This window comes from Kogia breviceps, chromosome 3, assembly GCF_026419965.1.
Source record: "Kogia breviceps isolate mKogBre1 chromosome 3, mKogBre1 haplotype 1, whole genome shotgun sequence".
NCBI lineage: Eukaryota > Metazoa > Chordata > Mammalia > Artiodactyla > Physeteridae > Kogia > Kogia breviceps.
The window spans coordinates 50,599,378-50,626,579 of record NC_081312.1 but is presented as its reverse complement, the minus strand read 5'-3'; the positions used below and the strand labels follow the sequence as shown (position 1 = coordinate 50,626,579).

Here is a 27,202-nt window from a genome sequence, read left to right as displayed (position 1 = left end):
GGAGATGAAACCCAAATGTCTATAGTGAGTGGGACTGACAAACAGCAGCAGATTTGCCCCCAGAGAACCAAAGGAGGGATCAGGAATTAAAGGCACTTGGTATAATGGAAGGCATGGATGTGAAAACAGAAGATATTATTACATCTATACAAGGGCCAGTGAGAACCTCCAAATCCTATTCTCCACTTAGTGAGGCCAGGCAATTACCACATTCCCACCACTGCAGGAGACTGAGGGTTTTATTCTCTGGAGAATCTAAACTTCAGACTTGGGAACACTAGTCTGTGCTGAAAACACAGATTTTCATACTAAATTCAGAGATCTCCCAGGCAGAAGATTCAAAGATCTTTCTTTGGAGAAACTAAACACTCTTAGAGAAAATGCTTCATAGATTCTGAAATTTGGGGACTTCCTAAGTAAAAAAAAATTCTCAACACTCTAACAGTGAAACCTACAAGGCAACAAGCTTCGCCCACGGATATCGCACTTCCTATCAGTTTATATTGCCTCACTCTAAAATATGAACAGAAAGCTAAGGATCCCAGACAAGAAAGAAAAACCTCCAATATGAAAGACCACAGACCACAACTAATAGCAGAAACTCAGAAAAGAAACCATACCAGAAACAAAATTAATTTTTTTCAAAAATTGAATAATGAAACCAGACTAGGAAGATATATAAAAATGGCATGATCAGAGGGAATTTAGAAAGAATTCTTAGAAATTCAAAATCATGATAGATGAAAAAAGAATAGAACATTGTGAATGTATAGATCATTAGGAATAAACAGAAGATCCTAAAAGTTTCTTGAATTTAATGTGGCAGAGACTGCTAATTGTCCCCCAGTGCACCTGTCCCTTTCTTCCTTTTAGTAATAGAATCCCATGAATTTTAGCAAGACAAAAGGCTGCCTAGTTACAGACAACATTTCTTAGCCTCCCTTGCAGCTGTGTCCATGTGACTAAGTTTTGGCCAATGGGATGAGAGCAGTAGTGATACCTGCAACTCCCAGATCACTTTTTGTAACAAAACTCCTTGCCCTCCATGTTCCTGCTGGCAGAAAAATGGTAACAACTCAAATCAGTTGCTCAAGACTCAGAGATGGAAGCCAAATTTTGAGAATCCTGGATTGCCCTGCTAGCCTGAAAACCTTAGAGAGCAGAGTTGTTTACTTGCTCTGGCTATTTTGGGAAGTAAACTTCTACTTCATGTAAGACATTGTATTTTGGGGTCTCTTTGCTACAGCAAGTAAACTCCAGTTTTCAAAAAAAGGATTAAGAATGTAGCATCACTGACAGAAGGATTTTCGTCTATTTTGTTCAGTGCCACTTCTCTCATACCTACAAGAGTAGCTGCATATAACAGGCATTTAAAAATTATGCATGAATAATTTATGAGTGAATGATATTAGACTTCTAAACAGCAAGTATGAAAGCTAGAAGACAGTGGGAAACTGTCTTCAAGATTCTCACTGAAAATGATTTAAAATTCCATACCCAGCCAAACTTTTTTTTTTTTTTGGCTGCACCACGAAGCTTGTGGAATCTTAGTTCCCCGACCAGGGATTGAACCTGGGGCCTTGGCAGTGAAAGCATGGAGTGGACTGCTGGGGAATTCCCCCAGCCAAACTATTAACAACTAAATGTATAAATACATTTCCAGAAATGAAAGAACTTAAAAATTTATATCCTATGTATCCTTTCTCAGGTAGCTACTAAAGATGTACCCCTACCAAAATAAGGAAGCATATCAAGAAAGAAGAAAAGGAATCCAAAAACCAAGAATCCAACACAAGAGAGATGAAGGGAATTTCTAGTATGACAACAAGAGAAAGTTCTAGGATTTCAGCTGGGTCAGAGGCCAAGACAGCAACCAGTCCCAACTGGAGCAGGACAAAAGAGCATCAGGAAGGAAGTTTCCAAGTTAAAAAGCACACACACACAAAACCCCCAAAACAAAAAAACCTAGATAACTTCCCTAAATGGTCTGACTTTAAGGAAAACTGTGCTGTAAAAGGGTGTGGGAAGATGTAGCAACAGATGTTTAAAAAACTAACAAACAAACAAAAATCCTAAACATTAATGAAGCTATTATTAACTTCAGGAAACAGAGCTGTACAAGAACGGAAGCATGATCAGAGTATACACTCCTTCACTTGGCAGTGAATAATATTCTCCCCAAATGCACTAAGTATATTAGGTAAAGGGTGAAATCTTCATCTATCATAATAGGAAATCTATAAACAGTCTAAAATTAATGATTCAAGAGAGAGAAAAATATAAAAACACCATTTAAAAATGTGGAAGAATCACTGGGAAAAAAGGGGTGGGGAGTCATCGGGTAGAACTGTTGTTGATTTCATCTTAAGTGTTTTAAGCACTATTTGCCTTTTAAAACTCTATGCATATATCACCTTGATAAAAATTTAAAAATTAAAATAAAGTACAGAATTAAACATTTAAAAGAAAAACTTTACTTTTCTCACAAGACAGAAACTCTCTTGCTACTATCTAAATGATTCACATTTTACTATGATAGAAGCAGAAGTCCTCTAGATTGGGAGAATTATTCCTGAAGCTGCTGTGTCCCTTTGGGTTATTTTGTTTTAAACAAATGACCATAGAAAGAAAGGTGACAGTATTTTACTTAAAATGCTGTTTTAACTAAAAAAAGCTCATGAGAAGAAATAAGTGATCAAGGCTAGCCTCGGAACCTGATAAACATTTAGTATTATTCCTATAGGAAATGAATTGGAAGGAGTGGGGAAGAGGAGAGGCAACTGATATGAAATCACTGCTCATCCTGTGCCAAGTAATGTGCTAGCTGCTTCTAAATAGTTATTTCATCTGACCCTTAACAAATTGGATATGCTAAGTAATTTGTTCAATGTCATACAGCCACTAGAACATAGATAGGTTGTAAAATGATGAAAATAAACTGTAGTAAAGTTTAAATAGTACCCAGATGAAAGAAAATAATTTGATTTATTTATAAGAATTTCATTCATTTCTTAAAATTTTGAAATGTTGCTAAAACCCAAAATATTCATATGCAAATTTTATCAATTCAATTATTATCTTTATAGTCATTTCATTAGAATCGACTCAAATTCTTACTTACTTGAATGAGGCAAGAGGACTGGAGCAAAGATGCTATTGCTTCCTATTGGAATGAGAAAAGTCAATTTGAAAAGGAAGGTAATATGTACGGTTATATTTTTTAAATGTTTGCATAAAGTAACATATGTAATAACACACACAGAGTTCAGAATTTTATCATCATCTTTGGCCATGTTAGTTTTTAAAGAATGAATCTGGTATTCTTTGTACATGGAATGTTTTTCCTTTCTTAGCATAAGTAGTTCCCTCTCTAACGCAGTCTCTTCTAAAATTTCCTTCACAAAACTTACCTGCTTTGTTTTCTTTTTCATTGTCTACTGCTCCCCTTTAGAGTAGCATTGGGGCTCAAAAGGTTCTAAATATTTGTTGAATGAATAAATTAGAAAATAACATGCATAAACAATGCACAAATAATGCTTTACTCCCATGTTAATCACTATTTTCACATATAGATGTCACTTTTCACACTAATATAGTTTGCAAAGGATCCTACAGTTTCCTAATTAAAATGATGAAAAGAATTAAATGAAACACAAGATTCCTTTTTTTGCCAAATAGTTTACATCAAATACATACCACAGGAACTGTTGAGATCCACATCTAAAAACACACTAAGGTCTGAAGAAGCAGATACTGGTGGAGTAGATGGTGTATTTGGAGAGGTTGGTGCTGACACTGTTGATTCAAGCTCTGTTTCAGCAATCCGACTAAAGCTTATTTTACATGGTTCTCTTTCTAATGGTGTTGGATGACCTCGTAAAGTACCTGAGGTAGAGCCATGTCGGCCTGTATTAGGCCTTATTCCAGGAGATTTTAAAGAGAAAGTTGATTTCCTAGGCTAGGAAAAGCAAATATAATTACGATTACAAACTTGCATGTACTTTATTTATTATGATTTAGTATTACCTTATTAATTCTTAGCATACAGTTAAGAGAGTACAATAAATCCCAGTCTGCAAGGACAGTCTGTAACAGTCCAGTGGAACCCTTTGGGATTTGATTGGCTTAATTTTAACATTGACTCGAATACTGTATAAGTAAACCTCTTTTCATATTACAGAAATAAAATACTGCGAAATCTGTGTGAAAAACAACTGTTTGCTCCCCAAACACTTGAGCCTAAAGTTCTTCAAATTACTGATATCAATTTTACAAATATTCACTGTAGACATAATATATGCAACATATTATGCTAGGTGCTTTAGAAAAAAAAGACCTTTTTTTTTTTTTTTTCCCCTCCCTAATAATAAATGACCAACCACCACAATGATACTTTAGAGTCTTTGGAAAAAATTGCTATCATTATCTCTCACCTTCAACCTCTACTCCCTTTTAAAACTTCTCCCAGTGGTAACCTAATGAAAAAACATGAACTCAGATTCAGGTAACTTGAGTTAAAACCTCAACTGTGCCCATATCTAGCTGTGCAGGCTTGAAAAAGTTATTTATCTCCTTTGAGCCTCAGTTTTTATGTCTGTAAAATGAGAGTAAGATCAATATGATACAATTGTTGTGCAGATGAGGTAACATGAAACTACCTGGCTAGAAGTTGGTGTATCACAAATGTTTTTACTTCCTTCCACACCTCGCTTCACTTTCAGCTACTTAGAATTGGTCTTCTCCTACTTCTGTTGTCACTGCAAACCCCAGGAATAAAAGGAACTACTATATAGCAGCAAATTTTAGTGAGAGAGGTGGGTTCCAGTGGTAACTACGGACAATGGTGCTCTTATGGCAGGAGTGAGGGTCAAGTCAGAAGAACTATGATATCTCTCCTTACTCATTCCCAGGTCTTTTCATATCCTGTTCCATTAGCTACCTGCCATTTAGGTTCTCACTTTCTCACAGCTTTTCCCCTTATACCACGAAGGATAAAAAATGGACAGATAAACAAGTGGTACTAAGATAAAGGATAAACCAGATTTTATCAAAATGCTAACTTTTCCCCCACAGTATATATAATTTTAGAAATAGTATAAACACTGCAAAACAAAACACTTAAAAACAGCTATTCGAGCAAAGTACAATTTTAATGGAAATAGTCTGTTGAACACTAAAGACAACATTGCTTTAAAAAACAAATTTTTCCAAAACTGTAATGGACTTACAAATCGAGGTGGCTGTTTGCAGTTTCGGGGTTCAATTTCTAGTGACTTGTTGAACAAATAATCTGTAAACTCTTTTTCAGAAGCATTTCCCATGGGGTTAAGGTTTTCAAAGAACCTCTGGAATTAAACAAATATCCATGAGTACATATTTTAGATTTTATTAAAATGTTTACTTCATCAGTTTAATACAAAAATATCATCAACAAATTAACAGATCCTAATGTCTGAAAAGTCCTCAAGAATTGCTGATTCCAATCTCTCTATTTCCGGATAAAAGTATAAAGTTTTTATGGAAGTTGTATAATCCAGTCTTAAAGTTCTTTTAAGAATATGAACAGATTTTTCACTTATTACCATCTTAATGGCTCAGTATCCCTTAGTCCACATTCCTACTCATTATAACAACAAAATGATCATCAGTAATAAGCTATCAAAAGTGATTAAAACAGAATTATAGTTATAATCCACAATGAAACTTTGATGATCAGAAAAAAAATAGAGATAAATTGCATTAAAGTCTATTCAAAAGTAATTTCAAGAACAATTATATAAACATATCTATGTTAGCCTCTAGCAAAGTAACTGTTTTGTCTTTACTAAAAAAATATTTTCCAAGCTTACATGTTGTTTTATAAATTAGTTTATTTGTATTTATTTATATACTAGTTTATAAAATAGACATATATTAAAAAATTTTGTTTTTCATCTTTATTGGAGTATAATAGCTTTACAGTGTTGTGTTAGTTTCTGCTGTACCACAAAGTGAATCAGCTATATGTATACATATATCCCCATATCCCCTCCCTCTTAAGCCTCCCTCCCACCCGCCCTATCATACTGCTCTAGGTGGCCACAAAGCACTGTTCCCACTAACAGTGCAGGAGGGTTCCCTTTTCTCCACACCCTCTCCAGCATTTATTGCTTGTAGATTTTTTGGTGATGGCCATTCTGACTGGTGTGAAGTGATACCTCATTGTGGTTTTGATTTGTGTTTTTCTAATGATTAGTGATGTTGAGCATCTTTTCATGTGTTTGTTGGCAATCTGTATGTCTTCTGTGGAGAAATGTCTATTTAGGTCTTCTGCCCATTTTTGGATTGGGTTGTTTGTTTTTTTGATATTGAGCTGCTTATAAAATTCAAGTTTTTAAGTAAAACATTTAGATGATTTAACAAAGTACAAAAAGAAAAATAAACAGTAATCTCATCAACCAGAGATCTCACTGTTAACTTTTTACTATTGGAATATCCTTCCAATGTTTTAACTCTGTGTGTGAATATATGCACATATACATATATTGAAATTTTCTTCCTGCAAAATTGGGATCACAACATAGCTATTTTTAGCCTTTTGAAAGTATTCAATTAATTTTTTTCTCTATGGTTTATTTACTTTAAATAATACAAATTTTAACTATATAACACTTCATCAGATGGATGTTCCAGAATTTATTTCACCAATTTCCATATAGGTAGTAACCCACACAGGTGTTTTCTAATTCTTTGCTATTATAGTAATAATTATTGTTATTATCAACTCCTTGTGCATAAATTTTTCTGTGCATTTCTGATGACTTCCTTAGAAAAATTTCTTAGAAGCAAATTACTGGATTTAGCTTTATTTAATTTTGAAGTAGCTTAGAAGCACATATACAAATAAGTTCTGGGTTTTAGCTTTAGCAGTAGGCAAAATGAGCTTTAGAATTTCTAGTATAAAATTCTTCCATTTTTTAGGCATTCTGCCAATTTCAGGAAAATGATATTACTCTTTTAACAATATTGAAACAATTTATTCTTATATTCAGGTTAGCTAAATTAAATCAAATGGACCAACAGTAATTTAAAGACTTTTATAAAGTTATAATCGCTATTTTCTCATCCTTTGCTCTATTTTTTTAAATACTATTTAGTTTGGTTAACTATGCTTTGAAAGTGATTAGCTACTTTATCTACTTTTCAAACTTACTTTGAAAAAACAAACAAACAAACAAACTTATTTTGAGTCAATCATAAAGAAAGTATTCTCTGCCCCTAACCCCCAAAAGAATGCTTTAAACAACAGTAGGATGTCTAGATCAGATCACAGAAACCTATTAGGAATTACTGAGATATGAATGCTAAAATTACTATTTTAATTATACCCAGCTACAATGTAACATTATTTCTGGGAGGAAATACAGTGTGAACTCTAATCTGGGCTTCAAGAACATTTCTGGTTATTTTGGCTGCACCACGCAGCTTGTGGGATCTTGGTTCCCCAACCCGGGATTGAACCCAGGCCCTCATCTGTGAGAGCACAGTCTTAACCACTGGACCACTAGGGAATTCCCTCAAGAACATTTCTTTAGCCCTATGAAGCACCACATCACAGAGGGTTGGCTAAATAGTGAGAGAAGGGGATGAAATACATGACAATTTTCTTTAGAGCAAGTATCTGTCTATATTTTCATAATGGTGTATACTTCAGGTCATTTTTTCTTAGGACTTTAGGGTTCTTTGTCTTGAACTTGGAACAAAGAATAGTTACCATCTTACAGTTTAGGAGGATGGGAATGATAGTGACCATTTTCACTCAACATGTCCAACCTGCAGACTACATCTGAAAGTGTAGCACAATTTTTAATGTGAAAGGTGAACTTACATAGTTATCATATGTTCTGAATTTCAAATAAGTATAATACAATAAAACTCACTATAAACAGAATACCATAATTTACTCTAATTTAGAAGATATTTCACATCTTATAGTACCACAGAATAAGTATTATGAACTATTGCTCAAAACAGAATATGAGAAAATGTTTTTAAAAAATCATTTTTTACTATGCCGATATACACACCACTCTCCCAACCCCTTCCCCTATTTAAACGCCATGTTCTTATAAGGGATTAATTACTTAATGTTACATTGGCACATATAAAATATCTAAAATGTCTATCAATCAATGATAGTACTGGTAGTGGATTTTCTTTTTACTGTGTGGACATCAGAAAGCTTCTTTCATTCCACTTTGTCATTCATTTTTTGAAAGTGCTACTTAAACCAGCTGCACAAAGAAACAACAATGTCAAGACTAAGACAAGTGCCTAATAATATTAATAACTGCAGACTGTTAGTGCAGAATATCTAATATTCACCACTTCTATCTATTGATAAATTAACTCATATTATTTTCATAGCAAAATAAAGATCATAATGTATGGTTATGGCATATCTTAGAGAGGGCAGAGGATTTAACATGTTCTCTTTTTAAAGAAAAGCAAAGAAAATATTTACCCTCATTTCTGGTTCTATCCGTAAACAGTAAGGTTGATTCTGATATTGCTGAATTTCTCCAGTAATTTCAGCTACTTTTCTCCTCTTACTGAAATTGATTAAATCTTTCCCTTTCTTTTTTAAAAAATCATTATTCCCTTCTTCAGTCTTCAGAATATTTGTTAAATATATTCCTAGTAAAAAAAAAAAGCATGAAGAAAAGTTTTAAAATTAGTTAACCATTTGGGAAAACAATTGATCTAGTAAAGTCAAAAGACATCCTATAATACAGCAGTTCTTACTACTAAAATCTCTGATATATTTAATAATCAATTTTATTTTTTTATTTTTTTTTTTTTTAATTTTTTTTTTTATTTTTTTTTATTTTTTTGCGGTATGCGGGCCTCTCACTGTTGTGGCCTCTCCCGTTGCGGAGCACAGGCTCCGGACGCACAGGCTCAGCGGCCATGGCTCACGGGCTTAGTTGCTCCGCGGCATGTGGGATCTTCCCGGACCAGGGCACGAACCCGTGTCTCCTGCATCGGCAGGCGGATTCTCAACCACTGCGCCACCAGGGAAGCCCAATAATCAATTTTAAATTAAGAATTTTTTACATGGATGGAAACAATTTAAAATTGAAAGAAAACTAGGGTTTATAAGGAGCTTAATTTGCCATTTCTTAGTCTAACAGCCTAAAATAAAAGGGAGGATTCATTCACAAAGTCTAAATTGTAAGTGTTAAATCTATTCTAGCCATTTTAATATCTACTTATAAATCTTTAATGCCAATGATTTTAAATGATTACTGATCAATAAACTAATTTTAAGCCAATTCTGATTAATAAGACTACAAATTTATAAACTAATTCTGCCCTACCAAAGCCCGTAAATTAGATGGAAAAGAATTACTCTTCAGTTTTGGTAGGAAGAAAATCTTCAGTTCCTCTTTCATGCATAATTACTGATTCACTTAAATCAGTGGCTCTCAGCTGAGGGCAATTTTGTCCCCCAGAGGATAGATATCTGGGAATGTCTGGAGACATTTTTGGTGCATGCTATGGTTTGAATGTTTGAATGTTCAACATTCATACATTGAAATCCTAATGCCCAGTGTGATAGAATGAGGAGGTTAGGCCTTTGCGAGGTGCCCTCATGAATGAGACTACTGGTCTTAGAGATCCCACAAAGCTCCTTACAACTCTATGAGGTAATTACTAGAATCTTCACTTTATAGAGTTTACATACAGAATTTAGGTTTTATTTATCAATATAGACAGCTAATAAAAGCAGATATGCTCAGATATAAAATCAGGACAATCTGCTTCTAGAAGCTGGTCTCTTTTCACTATATAACAAACACTCCCTCAAAATAAAAATCCATTTTTAGTAACTTACCAAAAAAAGGCACACAAGGTGGATTGATTGACTTAAGTTTCACTAGATATTTTTTAAAATGATCTTGACTTAATTCCACAGCTTCATCCAAAATTTTCCTTTTTCTTTCCTGCAATGCCTTTAAAATATATAAACTGAGCATAATTTGTTTTTTTACAATTCAATCATATTTTATATATACAGAGCTTTCAATGTTAAAATTTTGCAAATATTTGAAAAACAAATTTTAAAATTAAGAGATGAGTAGTATTTTTATCTGCACTTGCTGGAAATGATTTCTTATCTATAAATATAAAACTTTAAAACTTAGTTTTTTCTAATATAAATCAGAGGATTAAACAATAAAAAAATCTTCCACAGGATATTATTAGTTATAATCCTGATTAGCCAGAGTTTCAAGTTATAGCTGTTGGAGAAAAATATAATCCCATGGCATTCAAATATTTTTCCACTGAAAGATCTTTTGGGGCTAAGTGTAGTAAGGTTTTGGTAAAGAGGAGAAGGCTGTGGGAGGGAGACAAGAACTGAACAAAAATGTAGTAAACCAAGTAAGCAGTCATTTATTTTATATTTCATTATTACATTTTTAAATTAAAAATGAATTATTTTATTTTAAACCTGATAGATACACACACATACAAATTGACAGCAAACATTATATTTGATGGAAAACCATTCAACTCATTTCCTTTTTTTTTTTTTAAAAAGATTTTTTTTGATGTGGACCACTTTCAAAGTCTTTACCGAATTTGCTACGACACTGCTTCCGTTCCACGCCCCGGCCCTTTGGCTGTGAGGCATGAGGGACCCCAGTTCCCCCACCAGGGACCAAACACTCACCCCCCACACACTGGAAGGTGAAGTCCCAACTACTGGACTGCCAGGGAAGTCCCTCAACTCATTTCCTTTAACTTAAGGAAAAAGCAAAGGTGACTGCATTGTAACTTTTATTCAGTACTATACAGAAGTCCTAACTAGAATGGACAAGAAAAATAAATAAAAGACTAGGTAGGGATTGAAAAGAAAAACTGTCAATATTCACAGAGGAAATGATTGTTTGTGAAGCCATGAAATAAATCTACAAATAGAATGTTAATGAGAGAATGTAGCAATATTGCTGGATATAAAACCAATAGGCAAAAATCAACTGCATTTCTAGATATCATCAACAAAGAAAACAAGATTATTAAAATATTCTAATATAAATCTAACAAAACAGATGTGAGATCTTCATCAAGAAAACCATAACTTTATTAAATAAATAAATAAATGGAGAGATACACCATGTTCATAGTTGGGAAGACTCACTATTGTAAAAATGTCAGTTCTTTATAACTGATTTATAGAACCAGTATAATTCTTACCAAAACCCCAACCTTTAAAATAATTAAACTTAAAATGATTCTAAAATTTATATAATAAATTATATATTTATTATATAAATATAATAAGGGGGTCAAGAGTAAGTCACTCCTGGGAATTTCCTGGCAGGCCAGTGGTTAGGACTCGGTGCTTTCACTGCCAGGGCCCAGGTTCAATCCCTGGTCAGAGAACTAGGAAAAAAAAAGAGTAAGTCACTCTTGAAAAAGAATGATCGGTGGAGACTTGCCCTACTATACTGTATCAAGAACTAGTATAAAATTATGGTAATTTAAACATGTGGCACTAGCACAGTAATAATCAAATACATCAAAGGAACAGGATAGAGGGACCAAAACCAGGCCCACACATTTATGGATACTCAACTTACGATACAGCTGACACTATAGATCAACGGAGAAAGAATGGACTTTGAATAAATGTGTGAGATCAACTGGCTAGCCAAATGGAAATTAGATTCCATACTCAAAACTCATTTCCAGCTGGATTAAGGACTTAATGAGAAAGATAAAACATTAAGGTAACAGAGGAGGATCTATTATACAAGACATCAAAAAGCACAAATTACAAAGGAAAAAGTAAGTAAATGTGACATTAAGAATTTTTGTTCATCAAAAGACATCATAAAAAATGGTGAAAACAGAAGCTTCAATCTGGAAAAAGATATTTACAACACACATAACTGACAAAGGATTAAAATCCAGTATATGAGAGAACTCATACAAATTCATTAGAAAAACTCAACCAAAAAAGTAAAAAATTTCCATAATACAAAGAGCCAATAAAACATCTTAAAAGAGGTTCAAACTCATTAGAAATTAGGGAATTATAAACCCACACCACAAGACTAGAAATATAAAGAGAACTGACAATATCAAGTGTTAGCAAGAATGTGGAACAACCAGAACTCAAGCTTCTGGTGGGAGTATAAACTGGTACGATTAATACTTGAGAAAACAATTGGGCATTATCTATTCTATCATCCAATAATTCTACTCCTAGGTATACAACTTAAGAGAAACTTGTGCATGTAAGCACCAGGATAGATGCAGAATATGTTTATGGCAATATTACTGATAATAGTGCCACACTAGAAACAATCCAAATGACCATTAGCTAACTAACAAATAAATAAATAAGCAAATAAAGAAATAAATTTTGGTAAAGTTATTTCTATAATATGATACAGCTATAAAAAAAGAATGAATTATAGTTAAAAGAAACAACACGGATGAATTTTAGGAATATAATGTTGAGTAAAAAAGTCTTAGAAGAATTATATTCATATATAATTAAGAAACATGCAAAGTGAAACGACACTGTTTAGAGATACAAACAGTAAAACTATAGAAAAAAGCAAGACAATGATAAGCACAAGATTCAGCATGGTGGTTGGCTCTGAAGGGGCAAGGAAGGAGATGGATTGGGAGGAGTTCTTAAACTGGATGCCAGGTAAACAGGTATTCTTTGTATATTTAATTCTTTATACCATATACCTATTTTTATAAATATTCAATACTTTAAGAAACTAAAGCTTAACTTCTCAAAATGAATACACTCCTTCAGAGTTTTCAAAATGAGAACTGAAATTATTAGTCTATTAGACAGATTATTTGGCAATATTTGACTATTAATATCTTTAATATAAATAAGTCCATACAAATCAATAACATGCAAACACCCAAATAGAAAAATACACACATGAAATCAGTCTAACACTCCAATCCCTTCTAATCACAACCCACGGTAAGAACCAATGTGAAGAGAAGAGTATGTATCCTTCCACACTCTTCTCAATGCTTATGCAACTCACTTACACATTTACAGTTTGTTGTTTTGTTCCATCAAAATGAAATCATATTAATTTTTCTAAAGATTTTTTAAATGGCTTTTCCCCTAAATGTCACAACTATTCTTCCAAGACAATATACACAGATTCTATTCATTTTTTTTCTGTAGCTAACCAATATTCTACGCCATAGGTATAGGATAACATACTCAATCATTCTCCTACTGATGGACACAGGTTGTTTCTAGTTTTCTGCGACTACAATTACTGCTGCAGAAACTAGATCTTTCTACCTTAACTTTATAGTCCACTGCTTTTATTTCTGGGTCCAAAAGTATCTGTATTTTAACATATACTGCCAGATTACTTTCTAGTAACATTGTAAAAGTTCACATTCTCAAAGGCAAATATATTTGCATGGCTGAGTCTCTAACTTTTCTATACTTTCTATATCTTCTGAATTTTCAATGATAAACACTAAGCATACACAATTTTATAATTTGAAAAAAACTAAGTTCTAGAAAACATTCTCTCCATGTTACTCTTTCTTTGACTATATACTACAGGTGATTAAAGTAATTTGTACATTTATATTTAAAATTCTTTGTCATTTATTTGAAATAATCAATGTACCATTGAAAAAATCCATTTGGAACTTCATTACATTTAGGTAAGCATATTAAACAGTCACAAAATTCATATTCTTTGATGAATTCTAGGCTCAATTATATTGATGTATTTTCTAATACTGTGATATCACTGTGTTTAAGGAGTAAGATGGATTTATAAAGGAATTACTCAAAAAGATCAGTGGTAGAAGGAATCTCTTTCACATTAATTTTATCTCCCCCCAAAAGGATAAACTATTTAAGCCTAAAACTTACCTCAAAGGTATGATCTAGTCTATAGACTGATACTGAATTTACTGCACTGACGATCTCTAATACACCATTGAAATTATTCAAATCTTGAAAAACTTGCAGAATTTCTATAATTCTACTTAGTACTGCCACCCGTTCCTCAAAATTTTCTGCTTCCACAATGCACCTACCCCCCCCAAAAAAAAAAGAAAACAGAAAATCATGGCTTAGAAAGCAAGTTCCTTGTTTCACATAGAAAAGAAGACATATATTTTCAGCCACAATTTTTGCTTATATATGACTTAATATTACAGAAGTATAACATTAAGAAGTAATAAGACAAAGTAAATAAAAACTTACTTTTCAAACCAGAGAGTGAGATTTGTGGTGTGGCGAATCATTTTTAACAAATTTGGAGAATTTATTTCTTTATCTTCTTTGGTCCATACACTCCCTACAAGTTCAGAAGGTTGAACTTTCCTGTGGAAGCAAAAATCAATGCACTTAACCTACAAAGGATTAGTATCAAAATTAAAGGTCTCCTAAAACTTAATAAGAAAAAGATGAGTCTAAAAGATAAAGGAACAAACATAGAAGCAGGTAATTCACAGAGAAACAGAACTGAATAGCCACGAACATGAAAAAATACTTTAACTCTTACTCAGGGAAAAGAACATTAAACCACAAGGAAATCCCATTTTATTCCTATCACACTAACAGAAGTGTAATACCAAATGGGTAAAAACGTGGATAAAAAGGGAACTCTCCAACACTGATGTGCAAGTAAAAACTGATACAACCATTTTGTAAAATAATTTGGCAATATCTCATAATACTGACAATATACATACTAGATCACCCAGCAATTTTACACGTAGGTATATATTCTAGATACACCAGTTTATAAGAAAACATTTTTAAGAATGTTAAGTCAAGCATTGTTTCCAAAAGTGAAAAATCCCAAACAACCTGAAGGCTCCTTATCAAGAGACTGGATAAATTGTGGAGTATTCATACAATGGAATACAATATAGCAATTAAAATAAGCAAACTAAAGGTATACTCAGCAACTTGAACAAATGCTAGAATCAATTTAAGTAAAAAACAAGTCACAGAATGATATACCAGTATAAACAGCCTTAAAATGTGCAAAATAATGCTACATATTGTATATGAATGTGTATATGTATATAAATTATAAAGACATACATAGGAATAGTAAATATCAAATACAAGATAGTGGTTATCCTTTGGAAGAAAGAAGAGAAATGGGATTAGAGAGAATTACACAAAGGGTTTCAATTTTATTTGTAATGCTTTTGTTGCTGATGAACCCTCATTGTATTATCATCTATATTTTTTTAATACCTGAAATACTTAATAAAAAATCAGATGGAAGAACAGATTAAATCACTGTATACAGTGATTCAGGATTACATAATTTTTAAAAAATTGACCACTGGCATTGCCATCACTGTCCTACAGAGTTGGCTATTATAATAATAAAAAGTTCAGTAGATTTGAGTGTAAATGGGTACTTTGAACAGTCTTGGAAGTAAGTTTTCTTAAGTGGTTCTATTATTTCATCAGAAATTAGTTTACAAAGAGTGTCGGTATTTTACATATGGTACTCTTCTTCCATAATACACATATCACTTAACAAAGATATTTCTATGTTCTGAAAGTAGGTCCACATAGAGCTAAGTGCTCCCTTATTCCTGCTGTCCATTCATGTAACACTATAAGGAAAAACCTGATTCTGTACTATTTGCTTTATCTAAGGAATAAGTCCCTTCATTCCCACCTACCACAAATCCCACAGTAAAGAAGCAACTTAAGTGCCCATCCACAGATGAATGGATAAAGAATTTGTGAGATACACACACACACACACACACACAAATATTATTCAGCCATAAAAAAGAATGAAATTCTGCCATTTACAACAACATGGATGAACCCAGAGGATATTATGCTAAGTGAAAGAAGTCAGACAAAGAAAGACAAATACTGTATGTTATCACTTATATATGGAATCTAAAAAATATAACAAACAAATGAATATAACAAGCAAATATACTCAGATATAGAGAACAAACTAGTGGTTACCAGTAGGGAGAAAGAAGGGGGAGGAGCAAATTAGGGGGAGGGAATTAAGAGGTAACAAAGTACTATGTATAAAATAAATAAACTACAAAGATACTACAGTGCTGGACACCCTATGCCAAACAACTAGCAAGACAGGAACACAACCCCACCCATTAGCAGAGAGGCTGCCTAAAATCATAATAAGGCCACAGACACCCCCAAACACACTACCAGACGTGGACCTGCTCACCAGAAAGACAAGATCCAGCCTCATCCACCAGAACACAGGCACTAGTCCCCTCCACCAGGAAGCCTACACAACCCACTGAACCAACTTTAGCCACTGGGGACAGACACCAAAAACAACGGGAACTACGAACCTGCAGCCTGCATAAAGGAGACCACAAACACAGTAAGATAAGAAAAATGAGAAGACAGAAAAACACACAGCAGATGTAGGAGCAAGATAAAAACCCACCAGACCTAAGAAATGAAGAGGAAACACGCAGTCTACCTGAAAAAGAATTCAAAATGATGATAGTAAACATTAACCAAAATCTTGGAAATAGAATAGAGAAGATGCAAGAATCATTTAACAAGGACCTAGAAGAACTAAAGAAGAAACAAGCAATGATGAACAAAACAATAAATGAAATGAAAAATACTCTAGAAGGGATCAATAGCAGAATAACTGAGGCAGAAGAACGGATAAGTGACCTGGAAGATAAAATAGTGGAAATATCTACTGCAGAGCAGAATAAAGAAAAAAGAGTGAAAAGAACTGAGGACAGTCTCAGAGACCTCTGGGACAACATTAAACACACCAACATTCGAATTATAGGGGGTCCCAGAAGAAGAGAAAAAGAAAGGGACTGAGAAAATATTTGAAGAGATTATAGTTGGAAACTTCCCTAGAATGGGAAAGGAAATAGTTAATCAAGTCCAGGAAGCACAGAGAGTCCCATACAGGATAAATCCAAGGAGAAACAAGCCAAGAAACGTATTAATCAAATTGTTAAAAATTAAATACAAAGAAAACATATTAAAAGCAGCAAGGGGGGGCTTCCCTGGTGGCGCAGTGGTTGAGAATCTGCCTGCTAATACAGGGGACACAGGTTCGAGCCCTGGTCTGGGAGGATCCCACATGCCGTGGAGCAACTAGGCCCGTGAGCCACAACTACTGAGACTGCACATTTGGAGCCTGCACTCCACAACAAGAGAGGCCGCGATAGTGAGAGGCCCGCGCACTGTGATGAAGAATGGGCCCCGCTTGCCACAACTAGAGAAAGCCCTTGCACAGAAACGAAGACCCAACACAGCAAAAACAAATAAATTAATAAACTCCTACCCCCCACATCTTCAAAAAAAAAAAAAAAGCAGCAAGGGAAAAACAACAAATAACACACAAGGGAATCCCCATAAGGTTAACAGCTTATCTTTCAGCAGAAAGTCTGCAAGCCAGAAGGAAGTGGCAGGAAATATTTAAAGTGATGAAGGAGAAAAACCTACAACCAAGATTACTCTACCCTGCAAGGATCTCATTCAGATTTGATGGAGAAATTAAAACCTTTACAGACAAGCAAAAGCTGAGAGAGTTCAGCACCACCAAACCAGCTTTACAACAAATGCTAAAGGAACAGAAGTTCTTCCTTTCTTTAGGCAAGAAACACAAGAGAAGGAAAAGACCTACAATAACAAACCCAAAACAATTAAGAAAATGGGGCTAGGAACATACATATTGATAATTACCTTAAATGTAAATGGATTAAATGCTCCCACCAAAAGACACAGACTGGCTGAATGGATACAAAAACAAGACCCATATATATGCTATTTACAAGAGACCCACTTCAGACCTAAGGACACATACAGACTGAAAGTGAGGGGATGGAAAAGATTCCATGCAAATGCAAATCAAAAGAAAGCTGGAGTAGCAATTCTCATATCAGACAAAATAGACTTTAAAATAAAGACTATTACAAGAGACAAAGAAGGACACTACATAATGGTCAAGGGATTGATCCAAGAAGAAGATATAACAATTGTAAACGTTTTTACAATTGTAAAACATAGGAGCACCTCAATACATAAGGCAAATACTAACAGCCATAAAAGGGGAAATCAACAGTAACACATTCATAACAGGGGACTTTAACACCCCACTTTCACCAATGGACAGATCATCCAAAATGAAAATAAATAAGGAAACACAAGCTTTAAATGATACATTTCACAGGATGGACTTAATTGATATTTATAGGACATTCCATCCAAAAACAACAGAATACACATTTTTCTCAAGTGCTCATGGAACATTCTCCAGGATAGATCATATCTTGGGTCACAAATCAAGCCTTGGTAAATTTAGAAAATTGAAATTGTATCAAGTAGCTTTTCCGATCACAATGCTATGAGACTAGATATCAATTACAGGAAAAGATCTGTAAAAAATACAAACACATGGAAGCTAAACAATACACTACTTAATAAGCAAGTGATCACTGAAGAAATCAAAGAGGAAATCAAAAAATACCTAGAAACAAATGACAATGGAGACACAACGACCTATGGGATGCAGCAAAAGCAGTTCTAAGAGGGAAGTTTATAGCAATACTATCCTACCTTAAGAAACAGAAAAATCTCAAATAAACAACCTAGCCTTGCACCTAAAGCAATTAGAGAAAGAAGAACAAAAAAACCCCAAAGTTAGCAGAAGGAAAGAAATCATAAAGATCAGATCAGAGATAAATGAAAAAGAAATGAAGGAAACGATGGCAAAGATCAATAAAACTAAAAGCTGGTTATTTGAGAAGATAAACAAAATTGATAAACCATTAGCCCGACTCATCAAGAATAAAAGGGAGAAGACTCAAATCAATAGAATTAGAAATGAAAAAGGAGAAGTAACAACTGACACTGAAGAAATACAAAAGATCATGAGAGATTACTACAAGCAACTGTATGCCAATAAAATGGAAAACCTGGAAGAAATGGACAAATTCTTAGAAATGCACAACCTGCCAAGACTGAACCAGGAAGAAATAGAAAATATGAACAGACCAATCACAAGCACTGAAATTGAAACTGTGATTAAAAATCTTCCAACAAATGAAAGCCCAGGACCAGATGGCTTCACAGGCGAATTCTATCAAACATTTAGAGAAGAGCTAACACCTATCCTTCTCAAACTCTTCCAAAGTATAGCAGAGGGAGGAACGCTCCCAAACTCACTCTACGAGGCCACCATCACCCTAATACCAAAGCCAGACAAAGATGTCACAAAGAAAGAAAACTACAGGCCAATATCACTGATGAACATAGTTGCAAAAATCCTCAACAAAATACGAGCAAACAGAATCTAACAGCACATTAAAAGGATCATACACCATGATCAAGTGGGGTTTATTCCAGGAATGCAAGGATTCTTCAATATATGCAAATCAATCAACGTGATACACCATATTAAGAAACAGAAGGAGAAAAACCATATGATCATCTCAATAGATGCAGAGAAAGCTTTGGACAAAATTCAACACCCATTTATGATAAAAACCCTGCAGAAAGCAGGCATAGAGGGAACTTTCCTCAACATAATAAAGGCCATATATGACAAACCCACAGCCAACATTGTCCTCAGTGGTGAAAAACTGAAACCATTGCCAGTAAAATCAGGAAGAAGACAAGGTTGCCCATTCTCACCACTCTTATTCAACATAGTTTTGGAAGTTTTAGCCACAGAAATCAGAGAAGAAAAAGAAATAAAAGGAATCCAAATTGGAAAAGAAGAAGTAAAGCTGTCACTGTTTGCAGATGACATGATACTATACATAGAGAATCCTAAAGATGCTACCAGAAAACTACTAGAGCTAATCAATGAATTTGGTAAAGTAGCAGGATACAAAATTAATGCACAGAAATCTCTGGCATTCTTATACACTAATGATGAAAAATCTGAAAATGAAATTAAGAATACACTCCCATTTACCATTGCAACAAAAAGAATAAAATATCTAGGAATAAACTTACCTAAGGAGACCGAAGACCTGTATGCAGAAAACTATAAGACACTGCTGAAAGAAATTAAAGATGATACAAATAGATGGAGAGATATACCATGTTCTTGGATTGGAAGAATCAACATTGTGTAAACGACTCTACTACTACCCAAAGCTATCTACAGATTCAATGCAATCCCTATCAAACTACCAATGGCATTTTTCACAGAACTAGAACAAAAAATTTCACAATTTGTATGGAAACACAAAAGATCCCAAATAGCCAAAGCAATCTTGAGAACGAAAAAATGGAGCTAGAGGAATCGGGCTCCCTGACTTCAGACTATACTACAAAGCTACAGTAATCAAGACAGTATGGTACTAGCACAAAAACAGAAATATAGATCAATGGAACAGGATAGAAACCCCAGAGATAAACCCATGCACATATGGTCACCTTATCTTTGATAAAGGAGGCAAGAATATACAATGGAGAAAAGACAGCCTCTTCAATAAGTGGTGCTGGGAAAACTGGACAGGTACATGTAAAAGTATGAGATTAGAGCACTCCTTAACACCATACACAAAAATAAGCTCAAAATGGATTAAAGATCTAAATGTAAGGCCAGAAACTATCAAACTCTTAGAGGAAAACATAGGCAGAACACTTTATTATATAAATCACAGCAAGATCCTTTTTGACCCACCTCCTAGAGAAATGGAAATAAAAACAAAAATAAACAAATGGGACCTAATAAACAAATGGGACCTAATGAAACTTAAAAGCTTTTGCACAGCAAAGGATACCATAAACAAGACCAAAAGACAACCCTCAGAATGGGAGAAAATATTTCCAAATGAAGCAACTGACAAAGGATTAATCTCCAAAATTTACAAGCAGCTCATGCAGCTCAATAACAAAAAAACAAACAACCCAATCCAAAAATGGGCAGAAGACCTAAATAGACATTTCTCTAAAGAAGATATACAGATTGCCAACAAACACATGAAAGAATGCTCAACATCATTAATCATTAGAGAAATGCAAATCAAAGCTACAATGAGATATCATCTCACACCAGTTAGAATGGCCATCATCAAAAAATCTAGAAACAATAAATGTTGGAGAGGGTGTGGAGAAAAGGGAACACTCTTGCACTGCTGGTGGGAATGTAAATTGATATAGCCACTATGGAAAACAGTATGGAGGTTTCTTAAAAAACTACAAATAGAACTACCATATGACCCAGCAATCCCACTACTGGACATATACCCTGAGAAAACCATAATTCAAAAAGAGTCATGTACCAAAATGTTCATTGCAGCTCTATTTACAATAGCCAGGAGATGGAAACAACCTAAGTGTCCATTGACAGATGAATGGATAAAGAAGATGTGGCACATATATACAATGGAATATTACTCAGCCATAAAAAGAAATGAAAGCAATTATACTCCAATAAAGATGTTAAAAAACAAACAAACTCCAAAGATATATAGCACAGGTAATATAGCCAATATTTTATAGCAACTTTAAATAAAATAGCCACAAAAATATTGAATCACTATAGTGTACACCTGAAACTAATATAATATTGTGTATCAACTATACTTCAATTTAAAAAACTGTGTTTTCCTACAAAAAAAATCCTACAATATTAACAAAAACCACCTGAACTCCAACTCTGAAAGAGATGGTAACAAACTCTGATGGGTGTGCTAAATTCTGAACAGCACAGTCAGAGCAAATCAGAAACGCAATTCTAAAGAAGGTAAAGTTTTATATCTGATGCTTTCCCACATTCTCCATTTACACTAAACTTTATATATTCTTGCTTTTCCCTGTGTAATCCCAGTTTTTTAAAAAAACAATGGCTGATAATCAGGATAACTTCTTAAGGGTGTCTGTATTTTAAAAGAGGCTCCTGAATGCAGAAAAGTTTTTGATGGAATGGTAGTTAGGGGTTCATTTTCTGGCTGGGGCTGGCAGGTGGCGATTACCTATAAGGACTGTACTGTGTTTTTTTGTTTTTTTGGTTTTTTTGCAAGGCCTCTACTCTTCACAGAAGCCTGGGTTGTAAATGAAAGAAGAAAACTTAAATTATGAGGTAGGATATAGGACAGAAAGAGGCTAATGTACTGGGAAGGACAGTGGTTTAAAAAAAAATGACAGAGGAGGAAGTTGATAAAGCAAGTTGAAAAGAGAAAAAATTGTGGTTAGGAAGGTATGAGATGTGTCAGTAATTCTGGAATAAAATTTGGAGTGATGACAAGATTCAGAATATGACCACAGGAAATGTCTGATTTGGAGTAAAGAATGACATTGGAAGTAATAAAGCCATGAAGCTAAAAGATTAGGTTGTAAATGGGTGATCTGTGTGGATACAGGGGCAGGAACTGCTTTATATATAAAGACAAATGATGGGATACAGATAAAAATAGTCAAGCATATTTCTAGTGATCCTTATAAACAAAAGAAAATGGTTCAGAAGTTTTAAGTATGGTTCATCAGGACACTACTTCAAAAATATACTTTTCTTTAAAGTGAATATTGATTTCAAATAGCTAAAGTATTTGAGACTCCTTAAAAGAAGTGAAGAAATCTTTACTCCTCTAAGAATTTTGTTACTCATTTGCCTTGCAAACCTAACCCAGTCAAGCCCCACATTAAAATTTTGATTACATATTGAAAAAAAATTTTTGATTACATATTTGAAAAACAAAGAAGAAAGCTTATCTCACTCAATATTCTATTTACTTAGCTGCCCAGAGCCTAGCATCCATACTCACTGTCTTAACTGAACCAACTCAAACTAAAGCAATATGAGAAAGTTTTAGGAATAGGAGCTGCGTGACTGTCTAAAGTGGTTGCTATTGTACTGCATTAGTCTTCTCTCTGCCACTCTTCTAGGACCTAATCTAGGCCTGAAGAGCAATAATTTATGACCTTCACCTGCAGAACAGACTATAGTTAAAAAACTGTGCTATAAGCTTTCTTCCCAACCCACAAGGATAGACGAAGTATTTTTAAGCACACATGAATAATTTTCAAAACGTTCTGAAAATAGATGGAACTGTTCAAAGTTCTTGGAAACAGAGCAGTGAATTAATGTTAATTGTCTACCTGTAGAGATCAGATTCCAGAAGTGTCAGCTGACGTGCAATTTCTATTGGATGAAGTGTCATGAGATCAAATGTTTCAAACTGCCCTGGTCTGCTGATATGCCATTCAATTGGTGGAGGTGGACTTTCAAAGGTAATATTATGGCTTATTCCATTTGCCTGAGCTTGTTTCTTCCTCTTGATGATCTTAGCAATTGACTCTACCCATTTCTTCATAGCTTTCCCTAGAAAAAGAACACAAACAAAAATGCCCTTTACTTGACAGATATAACTGCAAATCTTCGTATAATCTGTAACTTTCATGCACCTTCAACAACGATCAACTCATGGCCACTTTTTGTTTCATCTAACCCCACTCATGTCCGCCCTCTACTCCTTATGTTATTTCAAAGCAAATCTAAGATATCATATAATTTCATTCATATTTAAGTATATCTAAAAGTTAAAAACTTTAAAATAACCATAATATCATTATCACATATAAAAATGACAATATCTTCTTAATATCATCAAATATCTACTTAGTATTCACATTTCCTTGATTGTCTCATGTTTTATTACAGTTAGTTTGTATGAAATAGGATCTGAACAAGATCTACATATTGCATTGAGTCAGTATGTGTCAAGTCTCTTTTCATCTACAGGTTCCCCTTTCATCTCTCATTTTTCCTTGCAATTTATTTGTTGAAATTCAATCACTTGTGGAGTTTCCCAAGTCTGAATTTTGCCAATTCCATCTCTGTGGTATCATTTGACATGTTTCTCTGTCCCTGTATTTTCTGTAAATAAACACATACAGATTTGATCTGGTCCAGGATAAACTTTCGACATGAATACTTGCAAGACTATTTCTGATAAGAGGCATATAATGTCTCTCTTTTTATGATGTTACTAGGAGTTGAGAAATGGTAATATTCTAATTCTATCATTCCTTCTTCACTTATTAGTTGCAATGCTTCTTTAAAAACTTTCCCTCATCAACTATTTAGTTATCTTCAGGTATAACTTGTATAGGAAAGGCCTTTAAACAAAATCATTTACTTGCTTTATTCTAATATGTGTGTGTATTTTAGAAGCTTCTTAGATCACATATACTCTCTAGTGTCTTCATTAAGAACATTAAGTTAAAAATTAACTTAGTACTATAAACAATTTTAAAGCACACATGATAAAAATGTGTTTTAAACATCTCAAAACTGAAACAAAGGAATCACAATCTCTATTTAAAGTAAAATTTGCCTTAAAGAACAAGTAGGAGATGAAAGAAGCTAGACTTAATTACGGTATTCTTAATTAATGCCTTATACTATCAGAGAAAACATGAATTTTCTTGATTCAACAGCATACATTTGATATGTACATTTGTTTAATGTTCACCACCTAGAGTTTCATTTCATGGGCTGTGCTCTGAAACTTCAGGTAGGAAACTCCTATCTTTCAGGTGCCAAAAATACACCAAAAACTTTTCCAGGGGAAGTAAAAATTATTTAAGAAGCTGTTAACCATTCAAAACTGAAGAATAAGATTAAGGAGGAGAAGAAAACAGATTAAATTAAACAAATATTTAATTACTTAAAGGAATGGCAACCATGAGATGAGATAACATTAAAGGGCTTAAATTTACTAAAGAGGACTTTTGACTTCTTAAAAAAAAAAGATTCTCCTAGAAAACTTCAAAAGGCAAGATTTTTTTAAAAAATATTTATTTATTTATTTATTTTTGGCTGAGTTGGGTCTTTGTTGCTAGGCGTGGGCTTTCTCTAGTTGTGGAGAGCGGGAGCTACTCTTTGTTGTGGAGCACGGGCTCTAGGCATGCGGGCCTCAATAGCTGGGGCACATGGGCTCGGTAGTTGTGGCTCATGGGCTCTAGAGCGCAGGCTCAGTAGTTGTGGCTCACGGGCTTAGTTGCTCCGCGGCATGTGGGATCTTCCCGGACCAGGGCTCGAACCCGTGTCCCCTGCATTGGCAGGCGGATTCTTAAGCACTGCGCCACCAGGGAAGCCCCAAAAGGCAAGATTTTGACACTTCAGGTGGTTCTAAACACATGTGAGCTCCTTAGAGTCTATAAAAATTATTCCAAATGTTATTTCTGTCTTTTAAAAATGAAAAATAGTTTAGCTTCTTAAACTGAAAGTCATAAATTTAAAAAAAAAACCTCATATGAGACAGGAGATCCAATCAAATCTTCAAATAATATACCTCTTACACTTGAAATGAAGGATTCTAGCCTTTCAAGCAACTCCAAGTCTCTTTCAAAGTCATAAAAATGGTGTTCAACCCAGTGCCGAAACACATTTAAGATCCTGACAAAATGAAAAGAAACACATTTTAGTGAAACCCAAGCATTGAATTATACTTCTTTCACTTCTCTAATGCCGTGATGGTACTTTTATATACTAGGGCCAATATAACACTCAAAAGAGTCTCTAATTTCTATTTAACTAATACCTTATGTGCTTCAATAATATGAACTGTTTATTATTCAAAAATTATACTTTAAAAAATTTATAAGCATAAAAATCGTGGCTTCTATACTTAATTATCCATTTATGTTCTGGAAAAGTACTTTTTCTTTATTTATATGTAGAAAATTCACAATCTGTACAATACAAAAGCAACTTTTAAGTTCTTCAACTATAAAAGGATTTTTTTAAGCCTAAAATTTGATATATTTTCCACATAAGATGGAAAACCAACTAAGATGTAGTGTATTTGGTTCTAAATTCAAGTGCTATCATCAAATTTCTATGTAATTTACAGGTAGGTTCACATTCTTTTATTTCAAAAGACAAAAATATTTCTGACAGAGAGCTATTTTGTTTTACAGTACCTCAAAAATAATTACTTACAGAGATTTAAGCAATCTATATAAATAAAACATTCCATTCTCCACCACGAAGATAGTGTATATTAATTACATTAGCATTTTTCCTTCATTATTTCAATGAATATTTGTAGTTTATCTTCCCACCCACTGCCTGCTACCCCAGCAACTGTCAGACAATAGTTTTTTTCCCAGACTAAGAAACTATTTTAAATTACTAATGGTATCTGTAATAAAACAACCTTAAGTGCCTGGTTAGCTCAGTGGCTTAGAGAACTTTTCAAATGATCACAAAATTGATAGCTTCTAGGCTAACATTAGTTTTCAAATAACTCTGCTTCCATCCTTTCTACTTCCTAGTTTCTACAGAATCCAATTTAATTTAAAAATTATTATCACGTAAAAGAAAAAAAATCTCATCATTAGATTTCACCAAAATTAAGAAAAGTAAGATAATCCAAAGACGGGGAGAAAATATGCGAAAAACATTTATCTGACAAAAGACTGGCATCCAATCCTACTCAATACACTACTATAACTCCATAATGAAAAGACAACTCAATAAAAAATAGGCAGAAGATTTTTAATAGAGTCCTGACCAAATAAATACAAATAGCCAATAACAGACAATAAAAAGTTCTCAACATTGCATCATCGAAAAAATACTAATTAAAATCATAAAGAGATATCACTATACCCCACCTGTTTGGCTAAGGTATGAACACTGATATCACTAAATACTGGTAAGGATAAGGAACAACTGGAACTCTCATAAATTGTTGGTGAGAGTATAATATTGTACAATTACTTTGGGAAAAGATTTGGCAGTTTCTTTTAAAATTAAGCACACACCTACCCTATGACCCAGCCTCCCACTTTGAATTATTTACAAAAGATATATGAAAAAATATGTTCACGAAAGACTTATAAACTTCATAGCAGCTTTAATCATAATAATCAAAAACTGAAAAGAACCCAGGTGTCCTTTAGTGGGAAAGTGAATAAACAAATTGTGGTATATTCATATAATAGGATACCACCTCAGCAATAAAATAGAACAAACACTGATATAAGCAACAACATGCTCAAAAGCATGTTGAGTGAAAGAAGTCAGACACAAAAGAGTATATAATATACAAATCCATTTATATGAAAGTATAAAACAGGTGAAAGTAATCTATATAGGAAATTGAAAGCTGCTTTGGGCAATGACAACAAAAATTGATTAGAATGGGCATTAGGGAACTTTGTCGGGTGATAGTAACA

General features: G+C 33.8%; 1 protein-coding gene across 3 annotated transcripts in view; it reads right to left on the bottom strand.

The window, feature by feature from the left end:
• SOS2 (SOS Ras/Rho guanine nucleotide exchange factor 2) overlaps window positions 1-27,202 on the bottom strand; it is a 103,387-nt gene that overhangs the window by 7,573 nt on the left and 68,612 nt on the right. For all 3 annotated transcript variants that reach the window (XM_059057079.2, XM_067028489.1, XM_067028488.1), the window contains 9 exons: window positions 25,312-25,415; window positions 23,114-23,336; window positions 14,267-14,386; window positions 13,931-14,093; window positions 9,878-9,995; window positions 8,504-8,676; window positions 5,229-5,345; window positions 3,697-3,958; window positions 3,122-3,163 (listed from right to left, as the gene is read on the bottom strand). In XM_059057079.2, the coding sequence (XP_058913062.1) occupies window positions 3,122-3,163; window positions 3,697-3,958; window positions 5,229-5,345; window positions 8,504-8,676; window positions 9,878-9,995; window positions 13,931-14,093; window positions 14,267-14,386; window positions 23,114-23,336; window positions 25,312-25,415 (1,322 nt within the window). The remainder of the gene's footprint in view (window positions 1-3,121; window positions 3,164-3,696; window positions 3,959-5,228; window positions 5,346-8,503; window positions 8,677-9,877; window positions 9,996-13,930; window positions 14,094-14,266; window positions 14,387-23,113; window positions 23,337-25,311; window positions 25,416-27,202) is intronic.